This window comes from Hypomesus transpacificus, chromosome 1 (genome assembly GCF_021917145.1).
Source record: "Hypomesus transpacificus isolate Combined female chromosome 1, fHypTra1, whole genome shotgun sequence".
Classification (NCBI taxonomy): domain Eukaryota; kingdom Metazoa; phylum Chordata; class Actinopteri; order Osmeriformes; family Osmeridae; genus Hypomesus; species Hypomesus transpacificus.
This window is the reverse complement of record NC_061060.1, coordinates 5,815,295-5,835,124: the sequence shown is the minus strand read 5'-3', so window position 1 is coordinate 5,835,124 and position 19,830 is coordinate 5,815,295. Positions and strand designations below refer to the sequence as shown.

The 19,830-nt window shown below is 46.0% G+C and overlaps 6 protein-coding genes across 12 annotated transcripts; 1 reads left to right on the top strand and 5 right to left on the bottom strand.

Annotated features, from left to right (window-relative positions):
• Positions 1-30: 30 nt before the first annotated feature.
• Positions 31-1,816, top strand: rnaseh2c (ribonuclease H2, subunit C). Its single transcript, XM_047046197.1, has 5 exons — positions 31-140; positions 336-494; positions 625-737; positions 1,032-1,151; positions 1,519-1,816. Exons 2-5 carry the CDS (start codon positions 341-343, stop codon positions 1,540-1,542), a joined length of 411 nt encoding a protein of 136 aa, XP_046902153.1. The 5' UTR covers positions 31-140; positions 336-340; the 3' UTR covers positions 1,543-1,816.
• Positions 1,817-1,975: 159 nt separating this feature from the next.
• On the bottom strand, positions 1,976-4,914 carry zbtb3 (zinc finger and BTB domain containing 3). Of its 3 annotated transcripts, none has more exons than XM_047045229.1 (3): positions 4,828-4,914; positions 4,339-4,506; positions 1,976-4,203 (listed from the first exon to the last, which is right to left on the bottom strand). In XM_047045229.1, exon 3 carries the CDS (start codon positions 4,199-4,201, stop codon positions 2,369-2,371), a length of 1,833 nt encoding a protein of 610 aa, XP_046901185.1. In that variant the 5' UTR covers positions 4,202-4,203; positions 4,339-4,506; positions 4,828-4,914; the 3' UTR covers positions 1,976-2,368. The 3 variants fall into 3 exon arrangements, with proteins under 3 accessions (XP_046901185.1, XP_046901108.1, XP_046901028.1); XM_047045152.1 differs by having other exon boundaries at positions 4,339-4,622; positions 4,828-4,846; XM_047045072.1 differs by having other exon boundaries at positions 4,339-4,879.
• A 64-nt stretch (positions 4,915-4,978) lies between these two features.
• Positions 4,979-9,749, bottom strand: pola2 (polymerase (DNA directed), alpha 2). Its single transcript, XM_047019621.1, has 18 exons — positions 9,339-9,749; positions 9,110-9,234; positions 8,881-8,969; positions 8,712-8,769; positions 8,513-8,622; positions 8,184-8,380; positions 7,999-8,087; positions 7,673-7,825; positions 7,515-7,577; positions 7,369-7,420; positions 6,934-7,058; positions 6,752-6,790; positions 6,543-6,616; positions 6,316-6,424; positions 6,065-6,171; positions 5,871-5,927; positions 5,629-5,755; positions 4,979-5,358 (listed from the first exon to the last, which is right to left on the bottom strand). Exons 1-18 carry the CDS (start codon positions 9,421-9,423, stop codon positions 5,206-5,208), a joined length of 1,812 nt encoding a protein of 603 aa, XP_046875577.1. The 5' UTR covers positions 9,424-9,749; the 3' UTR covers positions 4,979-5,205.
• A 247-nt stretch (positions 9,750-9,996) lies between these two features.
• On the bottom strand, positions 9,997-14,766 carry zgc:195212 (DUF4554 domain-containing protein). Of its 5 annotated transcripts, XM_047023260.1 has the most exons (18): positions 14,727-14,765; positions 14,230-14,329; positions 14,009-14,143; positions 13,740-13,830; positions 13,477-13,525; positions 13,089-13,218; positions 12,946-12,999; positions 12,734-12,846; positions 12,439-12,522; positions 12,207-12,262; positions 12,048-12,116; positions 11,711-11,906; positions 11,403-11,544; positions 10,908-11,060; positions 10,682-10,803; positions 10,415-10,525; positions 10,230-10,328; positions 9,997-10,132 (listed from the first exon to the last, which is right to left on the bottom strand). In XM_047023260.1, exons 5-18 carry the CDS (start codon positions 13,498-13,500, stop codon positions 10,094-10,096), a joined length of 1,392 nt encoding a protein of 463 aa, XP_046879216.1. In that variant the 5' UTR covers positions 13,501-13,525; positions 13,740-13,830; positions 14,009-14,143; positions 14,230-14,329; positions 14,727-14,765; the 3' UTR covers positions 9,997-10,093. The 5 variants fall into 5 exon arrangements, with proteins under 5 accessions (XP_046879216.1, XP_046879233.1, XP_046879228.1 ...); XM_047023277.1 differs by having other exon boundaries at positions 10,230-10,280; positions 13,477-13,830; positions 14,727-14,766; XM_047023272.1 differs by lacking the exon at positions 13,477-13,525.
• A 22-nt stretch (positions 14,767-14,788) lies between these two features.
• tstd1 (thiosulfate sulfurtransferase like domain containing 1) lies at positions 14,789-17,171 on the bottom strand. The gene is made up of 5 exons (XM_047023296.1): positions 17,084-17,171; positions 16,588-16,672; positions 15,728-15,847; positions 15,150-15,312; positions 14,789-15,005 (listed from the first exon to the last, which is right to left on the bottom strand). Exons 2-5 carry the CDS (start codon positions 16,598-16,600, stop codon positions 14,951-14,953), a joined length of 351 nt encoding a protein of 116 aa, XP_046879252.1. The 5' UTR covers positions 16,601-16,672; positions 17,084-17,171; the 3' UTR covers positions 14,789-14,950.
• Positions 16,887-19,042, bottom strand: si:ch1073-303k11.2 (LRRN4 C-terminal-like protein). Its single transcript, XM_047023285.1, has 2 exons — positions 18,834-19,042; positions 16,887-17,972 (listed from the first exon to the last, which is right to left on the bottom strand). Exon 2 carries the CDS (start codon positions 17,970-17,972, stop codon positions 17,193-17,195), a length of 780 nt encoding a protein of 259 aa, XP_046879241.1. The 5' UTR covers positions 18,834-19,042; the 3' UTR covers positions 16,887-17,192.
• Positions 19,043-19,830: the final 788 nt, after the last annotated feature.

Sequence of the window (19,830 nt, the reverse complement as noted above, 5' to 3'; positions counted from 1 at the left end):
CGACATCCAACCCTGTAGAGGGCGCAAGTTCTGAGCAAGAGACTCAGCCCGCTAAAACGTCTTTTAGTTTAGAAGTGGAAGCTTGTATCCAATCACGTTCGACTATGCTTTCCCGCATGGACGTTGGAAAACATTGAAAAGTGGGTAACTACTGAGAATCCATCAAATTATAAATAAATTAGTTATTTCTAAAATCGTTCGCTGACTTGATATTAGTCAGTAGGACCATAATAAAAGTATGACGAGACCTTATAGGCGAAGCAAATGGTATTCAGCGAATTATAGTTTTTGTGGTGATACTGTGAAACTAACGGCTCCGTTTGTTCTATTCCAAGATACAATGTCTTCCAACCTAAGCGTAACCACTGTTCAGTTAAGCTCCGTTCACCGGGCAGAGCGCGCCCCCGTGCATCTTCTACCGTGCGAGGTTGAACACGACGGACCAGCGGAAGTGTCACAGTACTTCAACTCTGCGATCAAAGACCGCAAACATGGTAGCATTAGTTCAGTTCTATACATAGTACGAGTAGCTCACTTAGCTATTCCTACTGAATTCATGGATACACTAAGATACTATAAGGTGTAAAGCTTACTGTAACTGTTTTAACTTCCCATCTCTTGCAGAGAAGACAGTGTCCTTCAGGGGCAGAGGGTTGAAAGGTCAGGAGGTCAGCTGTCCGCAAGGATATACAGGCGTGGTCCTTCGAGAAACTAACAAACCTGGCTCAGACCAAGAGGTAAACAAAGTAAAACTAGAATTTGACACAGACACACATCAATACGAGGTGTATCACTGCAGGCAGACCACTCTATCCCAAGTCTTTGGAATCCATCCTGGGGAGTTTTTACTGTACAAACTTTAGGCAGAGGGCTTGGGAATCAGGACAATGAAATGTTATTTTATGGGCCATACACACAACTATCAGAAGTGTTACAGTTAGGTAGTGATGGTTGTGAGAGAAACAATAAAGTTTGTAGTGATGGTATCATAATTGTCATAACATACATCAGTAATCTGTTTGTTTTCTCAGGACAGGACTGTGAAGGTGACCTCAGTGTTCCATAACTTCACCTACTGGAACTTGGAGACTCCCCCAAACTCTGATGATGGTGTGGTCACATCGATGGTCTGGCCAGAGCTGGCGGAAGCAGTGAGTTTAGAATATACCAGTGGCACAAAATCCACAATTACTTGTATACAGTGACCATAAATCCATGTGTGTTTTTGTGACTTTAAGCAGGGCTCACAACTAACCTTTGTCCTCACTGTCCCAGTACCGCCCCGAAGTGCAAAATGAACTGTAGCAAACATAACTTGACCTGTTCCCAAATGTCAAATCTTGTGTTGACATTCGGACATGGGTCTAGGTTTGACACTATTTAAGTGATCCATACAATCGTGGGGCTCAAATCAATGTCTGAATTTTCAATGTGAATACATACACAATAGAACGCCGTTAATTTTGAGCCCTTCCATTTATACTGCCAAGTGTGAAAGGTCTAATGCTGGTGTTCCAGATCCATGGGTCGGTGGATGACTGAGATGGATGACAACTCATCAACATGAAGATCTACTCAGTTCCCTTTCTCCCATTCTGCTTCCGTCCTGCTGGATTACAACTAGCTTCTATACCTGCAATGTCCACTCCTGGACTAGCTGACTAGTCAATTCTGGAAGAATGTTTGCGTCAAAATGTTAGCCACTGCAATGCCTTGTTTGTGAAAGTGACTGATTACTCTAAAGGTGGTTGACTGATACTTGTAGCATGTTTAGATGTTAGATGTTTCAGCTCATTAAAATTAACTTTTGTATTGATGTTATTTTCACTTGTATTTCATTACATGTATATTTGAACACATAAAACAAAGGCTGATGGTATTAAAGATTTATAATACACAGAAGTCTAAAAGATATTCTGGGTTATTTCACAACCATAATGTAGTGGCATGACATCTATGTGATTTAAAACATTAGCCAATGGTTACAGGGCTAAAGAGACTACACTCAGTACAGGTATTAGACTGGAGTTCAACACTGGTGCATAGTTAGTGTTTGGTACACTGACAATATAATTCACATTTACATTTCATACAAGTCTGACTGGCACTGACATATGTAAGACAATGTGAGGAAAATGTCAAACAAAATACAAAGTCTGATTTAAAAAAGGTCATTTGAAAGGTTAAGATTGAATTGGATCCTTGCTTTCTAATTGTCTTTCATTGGCCTCCACATTTTCCTCATCACAGAGATGGTACGCTGGTAGAGAAAATAAAAAAAGACCAGCCACCAATTAAGTTAGCTACAATGAACTATAAGACACAAGGTGTGGGCAATGTCTTCTGGACACAGCTGTATGAATGTGTGTTAGCTGAGAGGAGGGGGAGGGGGCTCCAAATCCCCCTCCCCACAACTGCGTTTGGCTGGCTGGCTGTTTTCATGGGCCTTGCGGATGTGACGGTACAGGTCCCCTGACTGCGTGTAGCTACGGTAACAGTAGCGGCACTCGTAGGGGCGCTCGCGCGTGTGCACGATGGCGTGCCGCCTCAACGTGTAGGCGCAGGAGAAGGTCTTCCCACACACGCTGCAGGTGGGGACGTCCTCCACGTAGTTTCCCATCGAGTCCTGGAACTCCTGGAAGTATGCCACCTGATCGACGTGGAGCGGAGCCCCCGAGGGGAAGAGGGAGCCGGGGAAGGAGGGGGCGTCCTGAGAGGAGCCAGGGGCGGAGGAGGGGGACAGCGGGAAGGTGAGGGACTCCGGGGGGTGGTGGTTGATTTGGAGTAGGGAGTGGGCATGTGTACCGGGCAGGTAGAGGTGGTTACCGCTGTCCTCCCCTGGTTGGTCGTCCTCATTGTCCGTGATCTCGTCTTCGTCCCCCACTATCATCATCATCCTTGCCCCCTCGCCTCGCCCCTGGACCAGTAAGATGTTCTTTTCCTCTGCCCTCTCGGCTTCTTCAAACTCCTCATCGGAGATGACGATGGCTTCGACCTTCACCTTCACCCCGTCTTCCTCCTTTTCTTCTTCTTTCGTTACTCCTATCCCCACTGGAAGGTCAGCCCCCGGAGTCTCAAGGTTGGATTGTTCTCCAGAACCAACCCCCTCCCTCTGCACCCACACCGACAGTCCTCCAGAGCCTTCTGTGGTTTGGGGCTGGGGAACTGCCTGGTTAGGAGCCGAGGGCTGAAGTGTGACAGGATTCTGGATTTTGATCTGTGGGTATGTATGCTGCGCTGCAGTCTGTGTGAGTGTGTTCTTCTGGTTTTGTGCATTGAGCAGGAGCTGCTGATGTGTCCTCTGCGTTATGACCGAGTTCTGTTCAGGGCTGGGGGAACCGATGGGGGAACCTGACTGAGTCAAAACGACCACAGCAGAGGTGCTACTCTGGGTCACCTGGACCAGTGAGGCTGATGAGGACAACGATGACGAGGACGGCCTCTGTTTGGTGCGGTTGTACGTTTCTGTGGAGCTACAGGGGCTGGAAAGAGAAGACGTCCCCGGACCCCCTAGGCGGGACGGAGCTCCAGAAGAGGGGCCAGGCCTGGAGAGGAGCCCCAGCTCTCCTGTGGGAGGAGGAGGCAGGATGCCCATACCTGGCTGGGTGGTATCTGCTACGTCCGGGCTCAGAGGTGTGTGCACCCGCACAGACTCCACTGCCCTCTGGCTACGCTGCGTCACGGATACGGGCACGGTGACCGTAATCACGTCAGGTTCCCCCCCGGCTGCCACTCCAACCCCGGCCTCAGCACTCCTCCTACCCCCCGCTACTCCGACGCCACTCTCCTCTGGGCGCGTGCTGTCCGCCTCTGTTTCAGCCAGCGGCCGTCGAAGCAGGCGCCTCTTGCACACTCGCACCACCTCGTTCATGTGCAGGAAGCTCGCCGCCGCCAGCACGTCCTCCACAGGGGGCGGGGCTTCCAGCCGCAACACGCCTTCGTACATGAAGTCCAGCAGGAGGCCGAATGCCGTCGCCGTCACGATGTCGCTGTCCAGCGTGACCGAGTCGCGTCTGCCGCTGGAGACCCCTGTGGCCTCGGAATAGAACATGTGGAAGAACGGCGAGCAGGAGGCCAGAACAGCCCGGTGAGCCAGGAATCGGGAGGAGCCGACAAGGACGGTGCAGTCACATAGGAAGCCCCGCTGACGCTGAGAGCGCAGCCCTGACAGGAGCTGGTGGGAATGCTGGGGGAACTCCATAGCTGAGAGACAGAGAGATATGGGGGGGAGGTGTGTATGGAACAAATGGGTATGCTTTGAGAAAACAGAATAGAAAACTGCTTGAGTGACTTGAAGGTGTTGTGGTGAGTTGTGTGTCTGGCGTCAACAACACCTACCCAAGTTTATAGCACTGATCCTCTCTAGTTGAGTTGGACACTATTCTGATGTGTTCTGATGTGTTGCACCGCCCGACCCACTGAATCTCGTTAACACATCAGGTGTCTTCTCAATCTCTATACGTAACCATGGCGATGGTCTGGGATCCTCATCTCATGACCCAACTCCTTGCACGATAAGTAATTGAAAGAGAGGGCAAACTTCAATACCACAAAGACCGGGTCGCTCTTGTCTTCGCCATTGTATTGATGAGAACTTTAAGGTCCGTTATCACATATCCAACCTAGCAGGAATACAATGATCTTGCTTACCGTACCTAAAGAGATACGAGGTTTGAGGCAACGCTAACGCTATCTATCTAGCGCTAGCAAGCTAACTAAAATTTAACGATAGCGTCACCTCTCGAACAGCTTAACCCGTAGCCATGTGAAATTAATACATTTCGAAATAAATGTATCCTGGTTACTGAAGGAAAATAATGGAACAACCTGGCTGCAGGGAATCTTTCGGCACAGCAGATCACCTTCCCGGAAGAAAACATCCGGGTAAACGTTAGACTTCTTCTGTGGTTTTACATGGTGTGAGCTGCAAGCCATTATTACTGGCCCCTTGTGGACAAAAAGGCAACATGTACGGGTCTAGAAAAAAACGAATTGTTTATTTTCGTTACACATTACAGATAGGATTTTGTTTTTTTAGAAGGGACTGAAGAAAAATATACAAAAATAAGCAGGGAGAGAAAGAATGACTTCAAAGTTTTTTGTAAAGTATCAGATAATCTTCACACCACATATGAAAAGACTGCACAAGTAAGAACAAAATGGATGAGCGTACACAATTTAGATACAGGAGCATGTCAGTTCCCATCAGATCTTCACCACCTGACTGGCCAAACACGGGCTCTCTCGCTTCCCGTCAGCCAATGGGGTGCTACGTTGGATGAGCAGTCTTCCGTAAGTCCCGCCTACCTGGCCCTTGGTGAGACGGCCGGGGTTGACACAGACACAACCCATCACATCCTGTGGTCAGAGACACAAAGAGTGATTTAGTCAATGTTAAGCACAGTGGTTCTCAATCCTGGCCCTTGGGACCCCCTGCCCTGCATGTTTTAGATATTTCCCTGCTCCAACACACCCGATTCAAATAGATGGGCCTGATAACGACCCATTCATTTGAACCAAGTGTGTTTGAGGAGGGAAACGTCTAAAACATGCAGGGCAGGGGGTCCCGAGGACCAGGATTGAGAACCACTGGTTTAGCGTGTGAGTGAGTAAGAAATGTGCACAAACCTTGATGAAGTAGCGAAGCTCGGAGGGAACTATGAGTACATCGGGACAGACGGGCATCTGGCCGTAGAACCGGAACTTCTCATAGTCCAGGTTCACCTCCTCCACTGGGGGATACAGGGGGTAGTAGCTGTGTACACAGACATACACAAGGAATAATAGAACCATGTTCCCATACAAACATGCATACCTACCTACAATGTTAATGACAGAATACAACACAGATTTCCTTGTGTGTGTCCCACCTTCTCTGGCAGATCATGTGTTTGAGGATACGGGAGAAGCGGTCTGAGCCGGCAGCACTGAAACAAAGGGACGTCACTTTAACCACCAGATCCCACCACTGACAACTTCTTCATGCTAACGTGCAGCTTAGACAGCCAGTACTGAAAACTGTCTCCCACATCAAGTCTTGATGTGTACTAGGTCACACACACACCAGCTGATCTCCTCGGCGCCCATGTGAAACAGGATATCCGTCGACGTCAGGCCAAGGGTCACGCCCTCGATGAGCAGAGTGCAGGGGTCAGGCACCAGAGTCACGCGCTAAACACAAGCAGGTTAACCAACAAAGCACTAAGGTTACTTTATTCTAGTAATCTATTACACTCTACAGTATATTCTTACTGCTGTGCTTGTTGCTTAGAAGCAAATAATTTGGGAGCCTTTGTACGTGTTTGACGGTCTCACCTCCGCATCCTCCTTTTTAAGGTCAGGCAGGCTGAACGGGGGTTGTGGGTAGATGAAGTGATGGTGGACGTCTCTCTGGGAGGGCACGAACACCAACCGGCACCCGACACTGGACGACGCAAAGCAGCCATTCAGTTTCCAACCACTACAGCTACACAACAGCTTTACCTAGCAGGGTTGGTCTGTGCATTCAGGCAAAATGTGTGCAAAAAGAGATCAAAACGTACCTTCTAGTGCCTTCCAATATGCTCTGCACACACCTGGAGAAAATGGCTTCAAACGTCTCTGTCACCTGGCCCTTCTGATATTAAAACAAAAGCCCGTAGTCAAATGTCTATACTCGATGAAATGGTTTAGTAGGACCAGTAATAACAGGTGCGAGTCAAGTGTCAAGATATGATGGAGTATTGTTAAGAGAGTCGGTGCTAAAAGGTACCTCAATCTGCTCATGCTTGGCATCCACAAAGGGGCCCAGCTGTGGGTAGGAGAGGAAAAAAAACGAGTTTACAGAAATACACACAAATCATTAGGCATCAGCTTGTGTGTTTTAGTGAATGAGACTGTGTGCATCTATGAGGAGAGAGAGTGTGTGTGTGTTAGGGGGTGAACAGTGCTAACCAGGAGGCAGACGTCAGGGCGGTCCCTAACGATGACATTGATGAGATCCAGCAGAGGGTCAAAGGTGAGGCTGTCAGAGGGGGTGTAGGGACCGCAGGCCAACATCACCATCACCTGCTCTGGGACTGGGAGAGGAACGAGTGAGATACAGGGAGTCAGGTGGCTGAGCGGTTAGGGAATCCGGCTAGTAAGCTGAAGGTCGCCAGTTTGATTCACGGCTACACCAAATGACGATGTGTCCTTGGGCAAGGCACTTCACACACTTCACTTGCCTCGGGGGAATGTCCCTGTACTTACTGTAAGTCACTCTGGATAAGAGCGTCTGCTAAATGACTAAAAATGTTTTAAAAAATGTACGGAGAAATGGGAGGAGAAAGAAAAGAGGCAGAAATGAGAGAAGGAGGAGGGTAGAAAGAAATGGCTCCCCTCACTTACCTTCATCCATTTCTTGCTTGATCTCATTGGAGTAGAATGGAAGGGGGACACCCTGGAAACAGAGGCAGGGAGAAGATTCAGATAACGGAGAAATGGACTGAAGGGCAAAAGACAAACTTGTCAAATGCCACAGCTGGTTCACTGACCTCGTACAGTTTAGACGCCACCAGCTTCCTCCCGGAGGTGTTCATCCCCTCCATAACCACCACCTGGAAGGAAAGGAGGGGTGAAGATTAGAGGTACGTAATTCACTTAATGTTCTCATGGAGACAACAACTGCCGAATGTTTCAACTGGTCTTTTACCTGGCCTGGGAAGAGAGAGTACTCCCTGAGTTCTGATAGGTCCACTGGCACCTGCTGTCCCCCTTGGTCAGGCCCCGCCTCCAAGAGCACCGAATGGGCATTGAGCTTCCCGTTGCTGTCACAGCACACCTGTCCCAGCACAGTGACTTTGTCCTAGAGAGGGAGGGAGAGACGTATAGCATGGGGGTGACAGCTAGAGAAGGAGAAACAGAGGGAGAGGCTGGAAGGGGAGTGAGAAAGAGGTGAGCCTTCAGCAGCCGCGGAAGACCCCGAGCGAGGGGGGGGGGGGGCGGGGAGAGTGGGTGGCAGGCGACACGTTCACATACCTGAGCAGGTAGGGACGCGGGGGAGAACTCCTCGATGCTGAAATGAGTCCTGAGCTCCTCTCCCAGCTCCTCAATCTTTTCCGTCAACACTGCACATCACAGAAAGAGGACAGATATGTCTTTTTCCGTCCATCTACATGAGCAAAGGAAGGATGCGCACTAGGGTTTCTTGGTCGTGTTCTTACCATTGCGGACATCCCGGAGCCTCTGGAACATGTACTTGTAGCTGGCAAGCAGGGTCTCCTCTCCCTCCAGGAGCTCCAGACGTACCCCTCTTGTTTGGCCCTTTCGACCCGTCCAGAAGGTCCCCTGGACGGACCCCAAGTTGACAACCACCTCCCCTTTGGCCCCACGCTGGCTGTATTTCTGAGAGGGTGTTGCACTGAAGAAAGGTGGTGGAAATAATGAAGACGGGGAAATATGAGTGTTTCTGCAGCTAGACTACACTGCATTGATTGTCCAAATACAGTCTGTGTATTTTATCTGTTTCTGTATGCATGTCGAGTCAGTGTACCAGGGGGAGAAGCTGGCGGGAGACAACAGTAGACCAGGGCTGGTTATCAGAGAAGCACTCCTCTTAGACTTGGGGTGCTCAGGAGTGGTGAGAGCGCGCTTCTGAGAACCCTGCAAGCACACACAAAACATTTTGAGATTCTGGTCCATGTCAATTCATCCCATTTATATAACCTATTACACATGGACAGTGTAGTAACCTTGGCAGGGGTGGAGTAGCAGTCTAGAAGATTCTCCTCGTCTTCCTCAGCTTTGATTCTGAACAGGCAGTTATGGAATACTATTGGTAGAGCACGTTTCCCTGCTAACAACACTATTGTTTCTAATGCCAGTACATATTAAGAGGGCAGTTGTGTGTGTTTGGGATACAGGTCTTGCAGTGAGTTGATATCCCTTGTTCCTTTGAAAAAATCCTCTCTCTTCGACAACTGTTTGGACTTTTTTCTCTTATTAAGAACCTGCAGGTGACACAAGCAGCCAAACAACAACAGCTTTAGTATCCAGCCAAACTCCAAACTCACCAGTAGTCCATGTATCATTTTCTCTAATCTAACAATCACAAGTAACTTATGAAGCAAGGCCGTTGTCCGTCTTTCACCTCATGCTCAAATTGGTCTAGGGCGTCCAGAGTGAGCTTCAATTGTCCTTTGGTGGCGCCATACGCCACCCACTCCGCCACGATATCTTCCCCCTGTAACCTGTGACATATGCATTGCTCCAACACTGCCATGGAAAAGTCAGAAGAAAATGTGTGACAAAGGTTAGGCTGCCATCATAGTAATTGCATAATCTTAAAAAGCAAGAATATAACTGTCGATTTCACTTACACTTGTCCAAAACCGAGTCATCCTCCCAAGTACAGTCAAACATATCGAGGTCCGATTTTATACTTTCTGTACTGACAGTTGCCATTGCCAAGTATGCGATAGACAAATGTATATCTATAAAAACTATAAGTGTCCAGTCCAGTCGAAAGAGAACGATGAGCAACTGCCTTGCGACGGCGAAGTCCGACGTTGTAATAGCCTGTAGCCTGTCTGGCTATTTTGACAGCTCAACGATAGCTTGGTGGTTAGCTTTCAACACATTCCAACGTCATATAGCAGATGTTATTTACTAGATACACGAAGTGCATCGCTACTGGCTTAATTAAACTATTCCGAAAGTATACAATAACACCAGAAGCGCGTTTCCTTGCTGTTACTTCAACATTTCATTTTGCCGCGAAAACTTTCTTGACAAACGGAACTACGTCATTATAATTTACGCCATACAAAGGAAGTTATTTTTCATGCTTATATACATTCCGCCATCTACCGTGACAAGTGAGTATGTGCATGAATGCGTCTGAACGTTATCCATGACCTCTAACTTGATTAATAAAAATCGATATTTTATATGTTTAGTAATAATATAAATGTTATCGCTACTCATGTCTATATGAAATACAAAAACGCTTGTAATCAATATCTGATTGTACTTAATATAACTTAGATTTTATTCATATAAAGCAACATGTACATTTGTTTCACAACACTCATCTCCATTTACAGTAATTCAATAAAACGAAAATGGCAGGTCATCAGATTTCATTCTCAGACACTCCGTTGTTGGCACCAGTCTATAAAAGAATACAGCAGAGATGGTATTGTAAACTGTGTTTGTATGATCAGGTGGTAATACCATCATGATATTAATACAATAGACTGCACCATCACCTGTACTGAGTAGCACTTGCTACTAGGCAGGCATCTCCCTGCAGTCACTCTCTTTAGGGTTTGGTGGAGAGAGGCAGACAACTCATAAGTGTTTTGCACCTGCATCGCGCACACACACACCCACACACACCATTACACAGTGGCTGTTTTCATCTTATTTATGTATTATGCAATGTAGTGTGTACCTTCATCCTGTCCAGACAGGTGGTCCTAAACTCTAAGTTGCTGGAGCTGTTCACCACAGAGCTCACAGAACTCAACATGACTCTCAGAGCAGACGACATCTTCTCATTGACCTGGTGGTGTAAAGGGTGGAGAGAGATACACGCGCACAAACACACATATGTTATGTTAAAATTCAAGTTGAGTATATTTGTAAGAGGACTGAATACTATATTCACTGACTGAATACTGTTGTGTGTGTGTGTGTGTGTGTGTAATGGACTGCTTGCTTTTTGTCTTTGCTGCTGGTCCTTCAGTGTACTCTGCAAAGCTGTGTTCATCACAGCTGTGACTTCTTTGCTGTTGAACCTCAGAACCTCCTCTAGGTGGTGCTCCAGTAGCTCTTCACTAGCTGCAGAGGAGGCCCAAGACCTCAGGTCATCACCTCACATAAATACAACTACGCAACACACGTACTGGCACCCATAGAGTTGTGGAATCCTTTTTTGATCTCACCAACAAAGTCAGAGAGCTGGGAGTGGAAGGGATCTCTGTGTTGGAGGAAAAGGAAGACAGACAGAGTCTGTTCCACATCAGGCCAGCGCTCTGCCTCAGTCTTCTGATGGGGTTCACCGTTTTCGGTGTTCACGGTGATACAGCCATTATGCTCTGCAAAGGTGACAAGACAGGCAAGAGGGAAAGGAGTAACAACGGTAGATTGAAAAGAGGAAGCAATTTTGTTTTTGCAAAACAACCCGTTGGGACGGAGGAAGTCTACTCAGAAAGAATGTTAACTATTTTGAATGTAGGTCACGCTGCTGTGAAGTAGGTATAATGCGTGCGTCACTAAAGTTAATAAACACCTGATTTAAAAGTGTAGCTGAGCATGTAAGCATTGTTGCTTACAACCAACTGTCATCTTTTACATTCATGGGATACAATGGAGAAAGCCTCAAAGCTTTCAGTACACTGTACTGATTCTGATTCCACATGACTCGGTAATGGCAGTACCTGGTGTGGTGGTTTGTGAGGGAGAGGGTGTGAAGGAGAGCCCAGGCAGGCCCAGCTCCAGGCAGGCCAGATGGGCAGGCAGCTGCTGGAGGAAGGCTGAGAGGCCCTGCACAGGCAGGTTACTAGGGCTGTACAACAACACCCACCAGGGAGTTAAGGGGCGTACTCATTACTGTGAGATGAGACCATGTGTGCAGCACACATCCTGAAAATCTATGCATCACATTTATCAATACAGGTGAATGATATAGCTTAGTGAGTGAGATAACGTGTGTGTGTGTGTTTATGCTGAGTCGAGTTAAGGATACTTGTATTTGAGTTAGACGGGTGACTATATTGGGGTATTGCTGGACGCAGGGGGTGAGGATGGTGATGGGGAGTAGGCTGAGCTCCCCATACAGGCCCTGCTCCATAGCCTCAGGCGGGGTGCGTAGTGGCAGCCTCGCCCCCCGGACAGGATGCCCTCGCTGACACCAGGGCCCTCTCCCCACAAACACAGGAGGCCTGAAGGACACAACACCCCACAAGGTGTCATTACACAAGGTTCTAACATGGTTACAAAGTAACACAACCATGTCACCTGCAGATCAAATGCTCAACCTGAGCAGACAAATGACATCACACACACACACAAGTACCACTGACTGAGTGTGACAGGCAACATCCATGATGACTGCCTGGTCCTCAAGTATGACTTTGCTCTCTGTTTTCCCACTAGAGTAAAAAAGATCACACATGGTAGCCATTTGTCATTGTGCATAAGAACTATGATGAAAAAATACACCCCTAAACATTTGTATATACCTGATTATTCTCTGGTATATCTCACCATCCAGTTTCAATCTAAGGTGGATTTTCACCTGCGTGGTAAAGAAAAGTAGAAGCAAAGGCATTCGCAATTAAAGACTGATCTCAAAATAATTGTTATTGATTTAATGAAGGTTGTGACTGCTTTACCTGAGACTTTCGGATGTGTGGATGCAGTTGATGTGTTGAGTGTGTGTGATGTTCCGTCCATTATACATGTCTACCTTACCCTTGCGTTGGTCAGGCTCAGTCTGTGAAGAAACACCTCTGTTTGAGCACGCTCCTCACACCTGACCAGTCTACCCTCTCTCACCTAGGGTGGGGAAGGATACATGAAGGATGGGTGAATGAAGGGTTGATTTGCCATGCACGCAAAACGCAAACACAATATGTTAAGAACACATTCACAACCAAGGATAAAGGAATGAACACAAGCATTTACCACATGCAGGCACACAAGCACACACTTGTACTGTTCTTGTGAGAATTTATGTCTAGTGTAATGGGTAGTGTATTTTACACACCTGGAATGACAGAAGGAAGTGGAGGGGGCCATGGACCTCGGTGAACTCACATAGTTCCTCTGGGTCAGGGGCAGGGCATGGGCTTGCAGACGCAGCCTGTTTCTGCCAAAACTCTGGACGCAATCCATCAGTGACACACAACATATTTGAGCTTCTAAGACACATATTTACAGCATACTATGCTAACAACTCTCTGTCCACTTATAACCAACCATGATGGATTTCCTCCACTCTGACACCAAAACACCAGGGCCCTGCTGCTGCAACTGACATAAGTTTATTGCGTGGGTGACCTCATCCCTCATATGTGAATGTTGCATGATGAGAATCAGGTATATAATATCAAGCTAGTTACCTGTACAGTTGAGTTGGCCATTTTGTGGGTTATCTGGCACTACCCAGAGCAGGACCAGCAGCCCCCCTCTTCCCTCTGTATTTTTCCTTTGAAGCGTCCTCCACTGCCGCAGCATCAGTAAGCGTAAAGCCTAAGCCACAAGTTCCAATCAATTAATTTAGCTATACTTTTGCGACAAAAGTGCAGGTTTTTAAAATAAATCTGTGACTTGCCTGGTTACATTTTCCAGCAGCATTAACGCTAGGCTATTCGGCTTGTCAATTATTCAGTAGGCCTACTGTCCAATGCTAGTTACTAGTAGCTATGTCTAGCTAACGTAGTTGGAAACACAGTGACAATAACTCACTTTACATTAGTTGTTTATATAATTTTTTATGAAAGGTTTTACCTGCTGTATATTACTCAGAATCATTATCTCTTGCCTTGAAAAATAAAGCCTGCGTGGAAAAGTTAAATGTAAAGCTTAAATTCAGGTGTGCGTCAGCTGTACAAGTTCGCGCCATAGACACGTGCGTATTTACGCACGAGCACTGCCAAATATATTTGCCTTTTAAACTCATTGTTCCTCATATGACACTGGTACACACCAACCCGTCTTTTCTCATTCATTTATTCATCTCAGTAAAACAACAGCAAAACAAGTCAGCCTACGCAAGGCAGTTGTTTCATGGTTTTCCCCGCTGTGAAAACTTAATCAAGCGTGCTCAACTCTTTGGAGATCCTCAAGGGTAACGTACACCACCTAGGACATTAACCAACAGAACAAAGCAAGAAGAAACACAATTACTAACTTTCAATAAGGCTATTCCAACGTTCCTTTAAAAAAGAAGAAAGCATAACAAGGTAAGAACATAAGTAAACCACAGCCACAATTTAATACGTATCGGGCCAAGGCCTATCATTTATGTTATGTGGCTAACCTGTTTATGGCAGGGGTCAGGGTAATCACGGATGTCTTCTGGAAATGCATTGCGTATAAGCTGTTTCACTTCTGCTGAGTAAACATAGGTGGGCTGCACAGTGTCCTCCTCCTTCATCCCAACCTTGTGATAAAACTTAAATAAAATATATAGTTATAAGCTAACTGGAAACTACTCATAATTGCATGCACCCTCTATCTCAATTAACAATCGATATTCACCAGATTGCGTTGAATAAGTTTGTAGGCCTTCTTACGCCGGGTTTTGTCACTTTTCAAGCGCGAGGCACAGTAGAGCAGTGGAGCAACCCATGAAGGTACCCTGTATGAGGATTGGGCAGATTACAAACAGCTAAACCTGTTGGATATGAGTAGGTAGCTTTCGATTTAAGTCCTATAATCTGTTAAAGCAGATAATCACTGTCAATGCGCCATATTTTGGGTGTGAAAGACTAGAAATGAAAAGTTTTACCCGTAAGCAATGCACTGATTAATAAAGATGTCCATGGGAGGCTGCAACACTCAAGTGTGGTTTTCATTTGTTTCTAAATATAAACCGCCAAGCTGACGTAGCTCATTTAAATGAAATCTACTGCTGAACGAATTTGACAATGGCCGCGTTTCCCAGATTCTTAACGCGGCCAATATCATTATCCCTGATAAAAACCAATAAGCCATCTTCGTTATAGCATAATATTCAAATGTTTAGGCCTACCTACATTTATCAAGTGTTTTAGGTCTCATAGTCACACATTGAAAGGATTTCAAAGAACACACTGCATAGCATTCAATGATTTTATTTTAAAACAAAATATTAGAGACACATGACAAATATAAATCCAAATAGGCTATAAATACACATTTCTTGTACGTTTGTGTTTGTCCGTTAGTGAGGCTTGTGCCAAATTTCCCTTAAGGTACTTTTCCACGAATCTTTATCTTTTCATTTTCCTTCTTCATCAGACCACTCCTTGTATCCCCCAGCATAGTTACAAGCCCTGAAATTAAAGAGAGAGTTTTAAGGGTTGATAGTGGTCAAACAGTAAAAAGCTGCAATCTTAAATAGGAGGATAATATAGCAGAATATACATTTTCAATTTGTTAAAACATAAGGGTTGTTGCTAATAAGTCAGCTCATATACTTCTGGAATCCCATGCTTTGCGCCTTCTGCGTTGCCATGGCCCCTCGACGCCCCATCTGACAGTGGAAGACAAACTGGGGGGCATCCAGGGGGGGTTTGGACACCCCGTACTTGGCCTTGAACTCTGCAGGGTCAAGTGACAGTGCACTTTCCACCGAATCAACTACAAATGGACAAACAGAAACACCTTCATATCATCTCCGCAGTGTCTAATCTGCATAAATGATCACAGTTCTTTAACCAGTGATTTCACTGACATTTTATATCAATGCCTTATCATGATACTAAATCTCAAAACTGACTAATCTGTGGCCGGCAGTATGAGAATTTAGCGTGCCATATCGTGGCACCTGGACTATTGTAGCATAGTGAAAAGCAAGTGCCAGCAGTGGTTGTGTACAGACTCATTAATCAAAAAATGTGGGTCATAAGAGTATTTGGTTTTGTAGACCCTCTCAAACTGGAGTAATATCCTTTGGTCCAAATGCATGGCATCTTCTGTGACCAAGGAGTGTCAGGTTATCCATTAGGCCTACTGGTACAGGTAGGGGCAGTTTAAGCTTTGACTATAGGCTCACCTGGAATGTGAATGGATCCTGGAATGTGGCCTTTATCCACTTCCTCTTTGGTGCGGACATCTACCAGTAGTAGACTCTCGCTCTTCCCCAGGAGGGCCTTCAGTTCGGCATATGAGATATCTGTTTGACAGGAGTAGAAGTCAGATAGGGACCCGCACATAGCCTATTGCTGTACAGGTAGGCCTATGTAATAGGATACTCGTGAAACCTGTAAAAATTATTTATAATAATAATCCAAAAAATCCAGACACTGACATTTTAGTCGCATCAGTGATAGAAGAGCTGGGATAGTGAAAGTAGCCTATTTATAACGTGAATTGAGAAATGCATAAAACATACAGGTGTGCACATTTGTAGTCATGGCAGCCAAATTATTAGGTACGTTCGACTTCATGCAGCGCCGGCGTCGCCTGCAGCCCGGCTGACTTGAAGCAGCCAATGGCATTCTCAGCTTGAAGTCATCCGGCTGCAGCCTGCTGTCGGCGCCGCCGGTGCTGCATGAAGTCGAACACACCTTTTAATCCCACTTCGCTGTCATTCTTCCCCAGGTAAAATCAGGTGTAACTTCCGCAACGAAGACCATTTTCATTTAATACTGCTGAGTCACGATGAGTTATCATACTGCTGCTTTCAAGTTGTGCCAAGTGATGATAAATGAATAGGCTGTGTAGCGTTACAGCCTACATACATTAATAAAACTTTCCCTTTTAAATGTTTTTATTATAAGATATCATGTCACGTTGTAGGTTTAAAATTCCTTACTCAACAGCTGGCTAACAACTCGAAATTACCTACGCAGAAATGGTAACGCTGACTAATTTTCAATTAAATGAATTACATTTTGATTAAAGCTTGCTTACCTGAGTTTGCCATTTTTGGTGTGGGGTAAAGTAGTGCAACCGTCACAGTAAATAATTTTGGCTATCTCCTTTTGTTTGGGGGTAACTATTGGTTGAGAAGAGAAGAGAAGGAGGGTGTTTAGATGACGCCGAAGCTGTAGCAAATCACATCTCTTTTCCGTCTTAAACATGAATTTCAAAGTAAAAGCTGTAACGCTTTAAAACGCTTTAAAGGCGTTTGATAGTTTAAGCAAATGTTTTCTGGCACTTATTAGTCTACGTTGCATGTATGTTTGAATTCATTCCAGAAAATAAATAAATTAGCAGACAAATTGTACCTTTTTTAATTAAAAACAGAACGCATCAGTCAGTTTTTCTACTTTACACATAAGCTATGTACCCTGTTATCCTCTACACAAGTTAATTTGCCAGCAAACAACCTGCAGTGTTCTTGTTGGCATTTGTTATCTCAATGCTCTGACACAAAGTCAAAAGTTCATAATGGAATTATTAATACCATATTTGGAGGTCCTGTCTAGTCTCAGTCACCCTCTCCATATAGACACTTGTCAGAGGCCTGTCTGTGAGGGCCGGAGTGCTCCGGGTGTGGGTGGTCCAATGCTGGATCAGAAAGTTCCCTCAGTGCTATAGGAGGGGTTTCCCAGACCCTCAGTGGAGTTCCTCCCTGCTTTCCTACAAGACTGCCGCCTCCAGCAGATCACAGCAGACAGGGAGAGGAGCAGCAGCAGACCCAGCCCTCCACCAATGACCCCAGCCCTCAGGGCCAGATTTGTGGCTTCTGGGGGATCATAGGTCTGGCAGGACTGCTCCACTGGCATACTGGTCCCTGCTTCGTTCTCAGCCACCACACAAACTCTCGCCCCCACCTGCAATTCTCCTACCAGTCCACTGCGCAACTTTTCACCAAAATTCAGGGGCTGCCCCTCATGCCCCTCCACCACCACCTGGTACTTAGACACCACCGACTCAGGGGCGCACCACCACACCTCTACTGCCTTTGCCTCGCCATCTGCAGGCACCAATTTTTTAAGGAGTGGGGGGTGGGGTATCTTGTCAGGCCCACTGAGTCCAGGGCAGAGGCAGCCATCTTGGGCTGAGAGCTGGTTGCAGGGCACTTGCTGGGCTATGCAGGGGTCGTAGTCACATAGGTTGAGCTCAGGGCCTTCATTGACCGTAGGGGAGATTTTAGAAGGGGAGGAAGAGTGGTCACCATAGTCGTTATAGTCATCACCGCCTACATCTGTTACGTAGAGGATGCGGTGGGGCGTGACCGAAGAATGGGTAGGGATGGCTTGTGCGAGGAGCGATGAAGAGAGGAAGTGTAAAAGGTCAGGGGTCAGGAGGAGGAGCACCATGGCCAAGTTCCAGCACGGTGACTTCATCATCTGTGGGGGAAGTAGAATAAATATAGAAATAAATGTCAGTCTTGCCAAATAATCGGTGTCATCTGTGTTCTACAACTGAGACTAAGATACCATACAACATAAGTGTCATAATTAGATAATTACATGATACAATGACAGAAATACAGGCTTGCTTAAGGAGATGAAGAATACATTACATTTACATTACATTTAGTAATTTAGCAGACACTCTTATCCAGAGAGACTTACAGTTAGTACAGGGACATTCCCCCCAAGGCAAGTAGGGTGAAGTCGAACCAGCAACCTTCTGGTTACTAGCCTGATTCCCTAACCGCTCAGCCACCTGACACCTAACTCCTAAGATTGACTTGAGAATGCATGATCCATAAATTATTCAGTTAATTAATTAATCTATTGATATAAATTGTTAATTAGGCACGTGAAGAATACTAAATTAGGCAGAAAAAATGTACTTTGCCTTGGACCTGGCTTACTTTTTGATGTGTAGTCTAGGTAAAGAGCCACAGTGTTAATTTGGACAGAGGTATTCAGTGGCTAACTGGGAGCAGATGGGGAGCAGTGACCCTGTCAGAGCTCTTGTCCCAGCTGGCTTGTTGCCAGGGTAATGTGTGGGAACCCAAGACGAACCCAGGAAAAAGGTCTTCCTTTTAAGGAGGATTGTCTCACATTCCTTAATCCTCAGGAACAAGTATTTCATTTAGACCAGTCTCCATCAGAGTTATTGCCATTGTAGAATTGGAAATTATGTGTAATTTACTTTTAAAGGAACCATCCACCTAATCTACTTGTAGTGTCAGACTGATTACCTTAGCAACCAAATATCTTATATAACAAAACAGTTCACGCAGTGCTGCGGCCTACCTGAATTTAAAAGTATTTGTTCTGTCACTTTTCTTCTTTCTTTGGTCTCCTTTCTCTCTGAAGTACTTGTTCTTTCTCCAAACCGTCCTTCTGAGTTCCCACCAAACATTCACCTCCTTTTTAACACCCCCCGATTTACTCTCTTTCTCTCTCTCTCTCTCTCTCTCTCTCTCTCTCTCTCTCTCTCTCTCTCTCTCTCTCTCTCTCTCTCTCTCTCTCTCTCTCTGTCTCTCTCTCTTTCTCACACACACACACACTGCTTGCTCTTTTTTCTCCCTTCCTCTGTCTCTCTCTGTTTCTCTCCCTCTTATACACACACTCCCCCTTCCTCAGGGGTGGCCTTCTTTGTCATTCTCTCAGGAGGAGGGGGCAGTCTAATGTCTGTCTGTGTTCCTCCCTGCATACCAATTTTCTCAGTAGCAAGAAACAAGCTAAAGCTTGCTTCTAACTTTGAGTAGGTAGTGTCAGTGCCAGTGGAAGTTTATTGCACAAAACTGTGCTAAAGCCCTCTAGAGTGAATTTGTCTGATCATTTCAATCATCTGACTCACAGAATTACATTCCATTGTGTATGTGGGAGTGAGACCCCCCTTCCACATACAAGCTGTGTGTGTGTGTGTGTGTTTGTGTGTGTGAGACCCCTTCTCCCACATACAAGCTGTGTGTGTTTGTGTGGGTGTGGGGGAGTGAGAGTGCATATGTGTTTGTGTCCCCCCCTCTGTGAGCCTGTGTGTGTGTTAAGAGTGCTTGTTTATTATCCTTCCCCGTTGCAGTCTTCGGGGGGAAAGGCAACCAGCTCTGTCTCCGTTCCTTCCTTTTACGGGGGAAAGCTGGCGAGGTGGACAAGCTACTACATGAGATGAGTACCAGCATCCCAGAGAAGAAGATACCCAGGACGGAAATCATCTACTGCAGCTTCGGCCCTTTCCCCCTCACGGTACAAAACTACACTAGTCAAAACATCAACACCACCACAGCACACAATGCATGCTTTACAC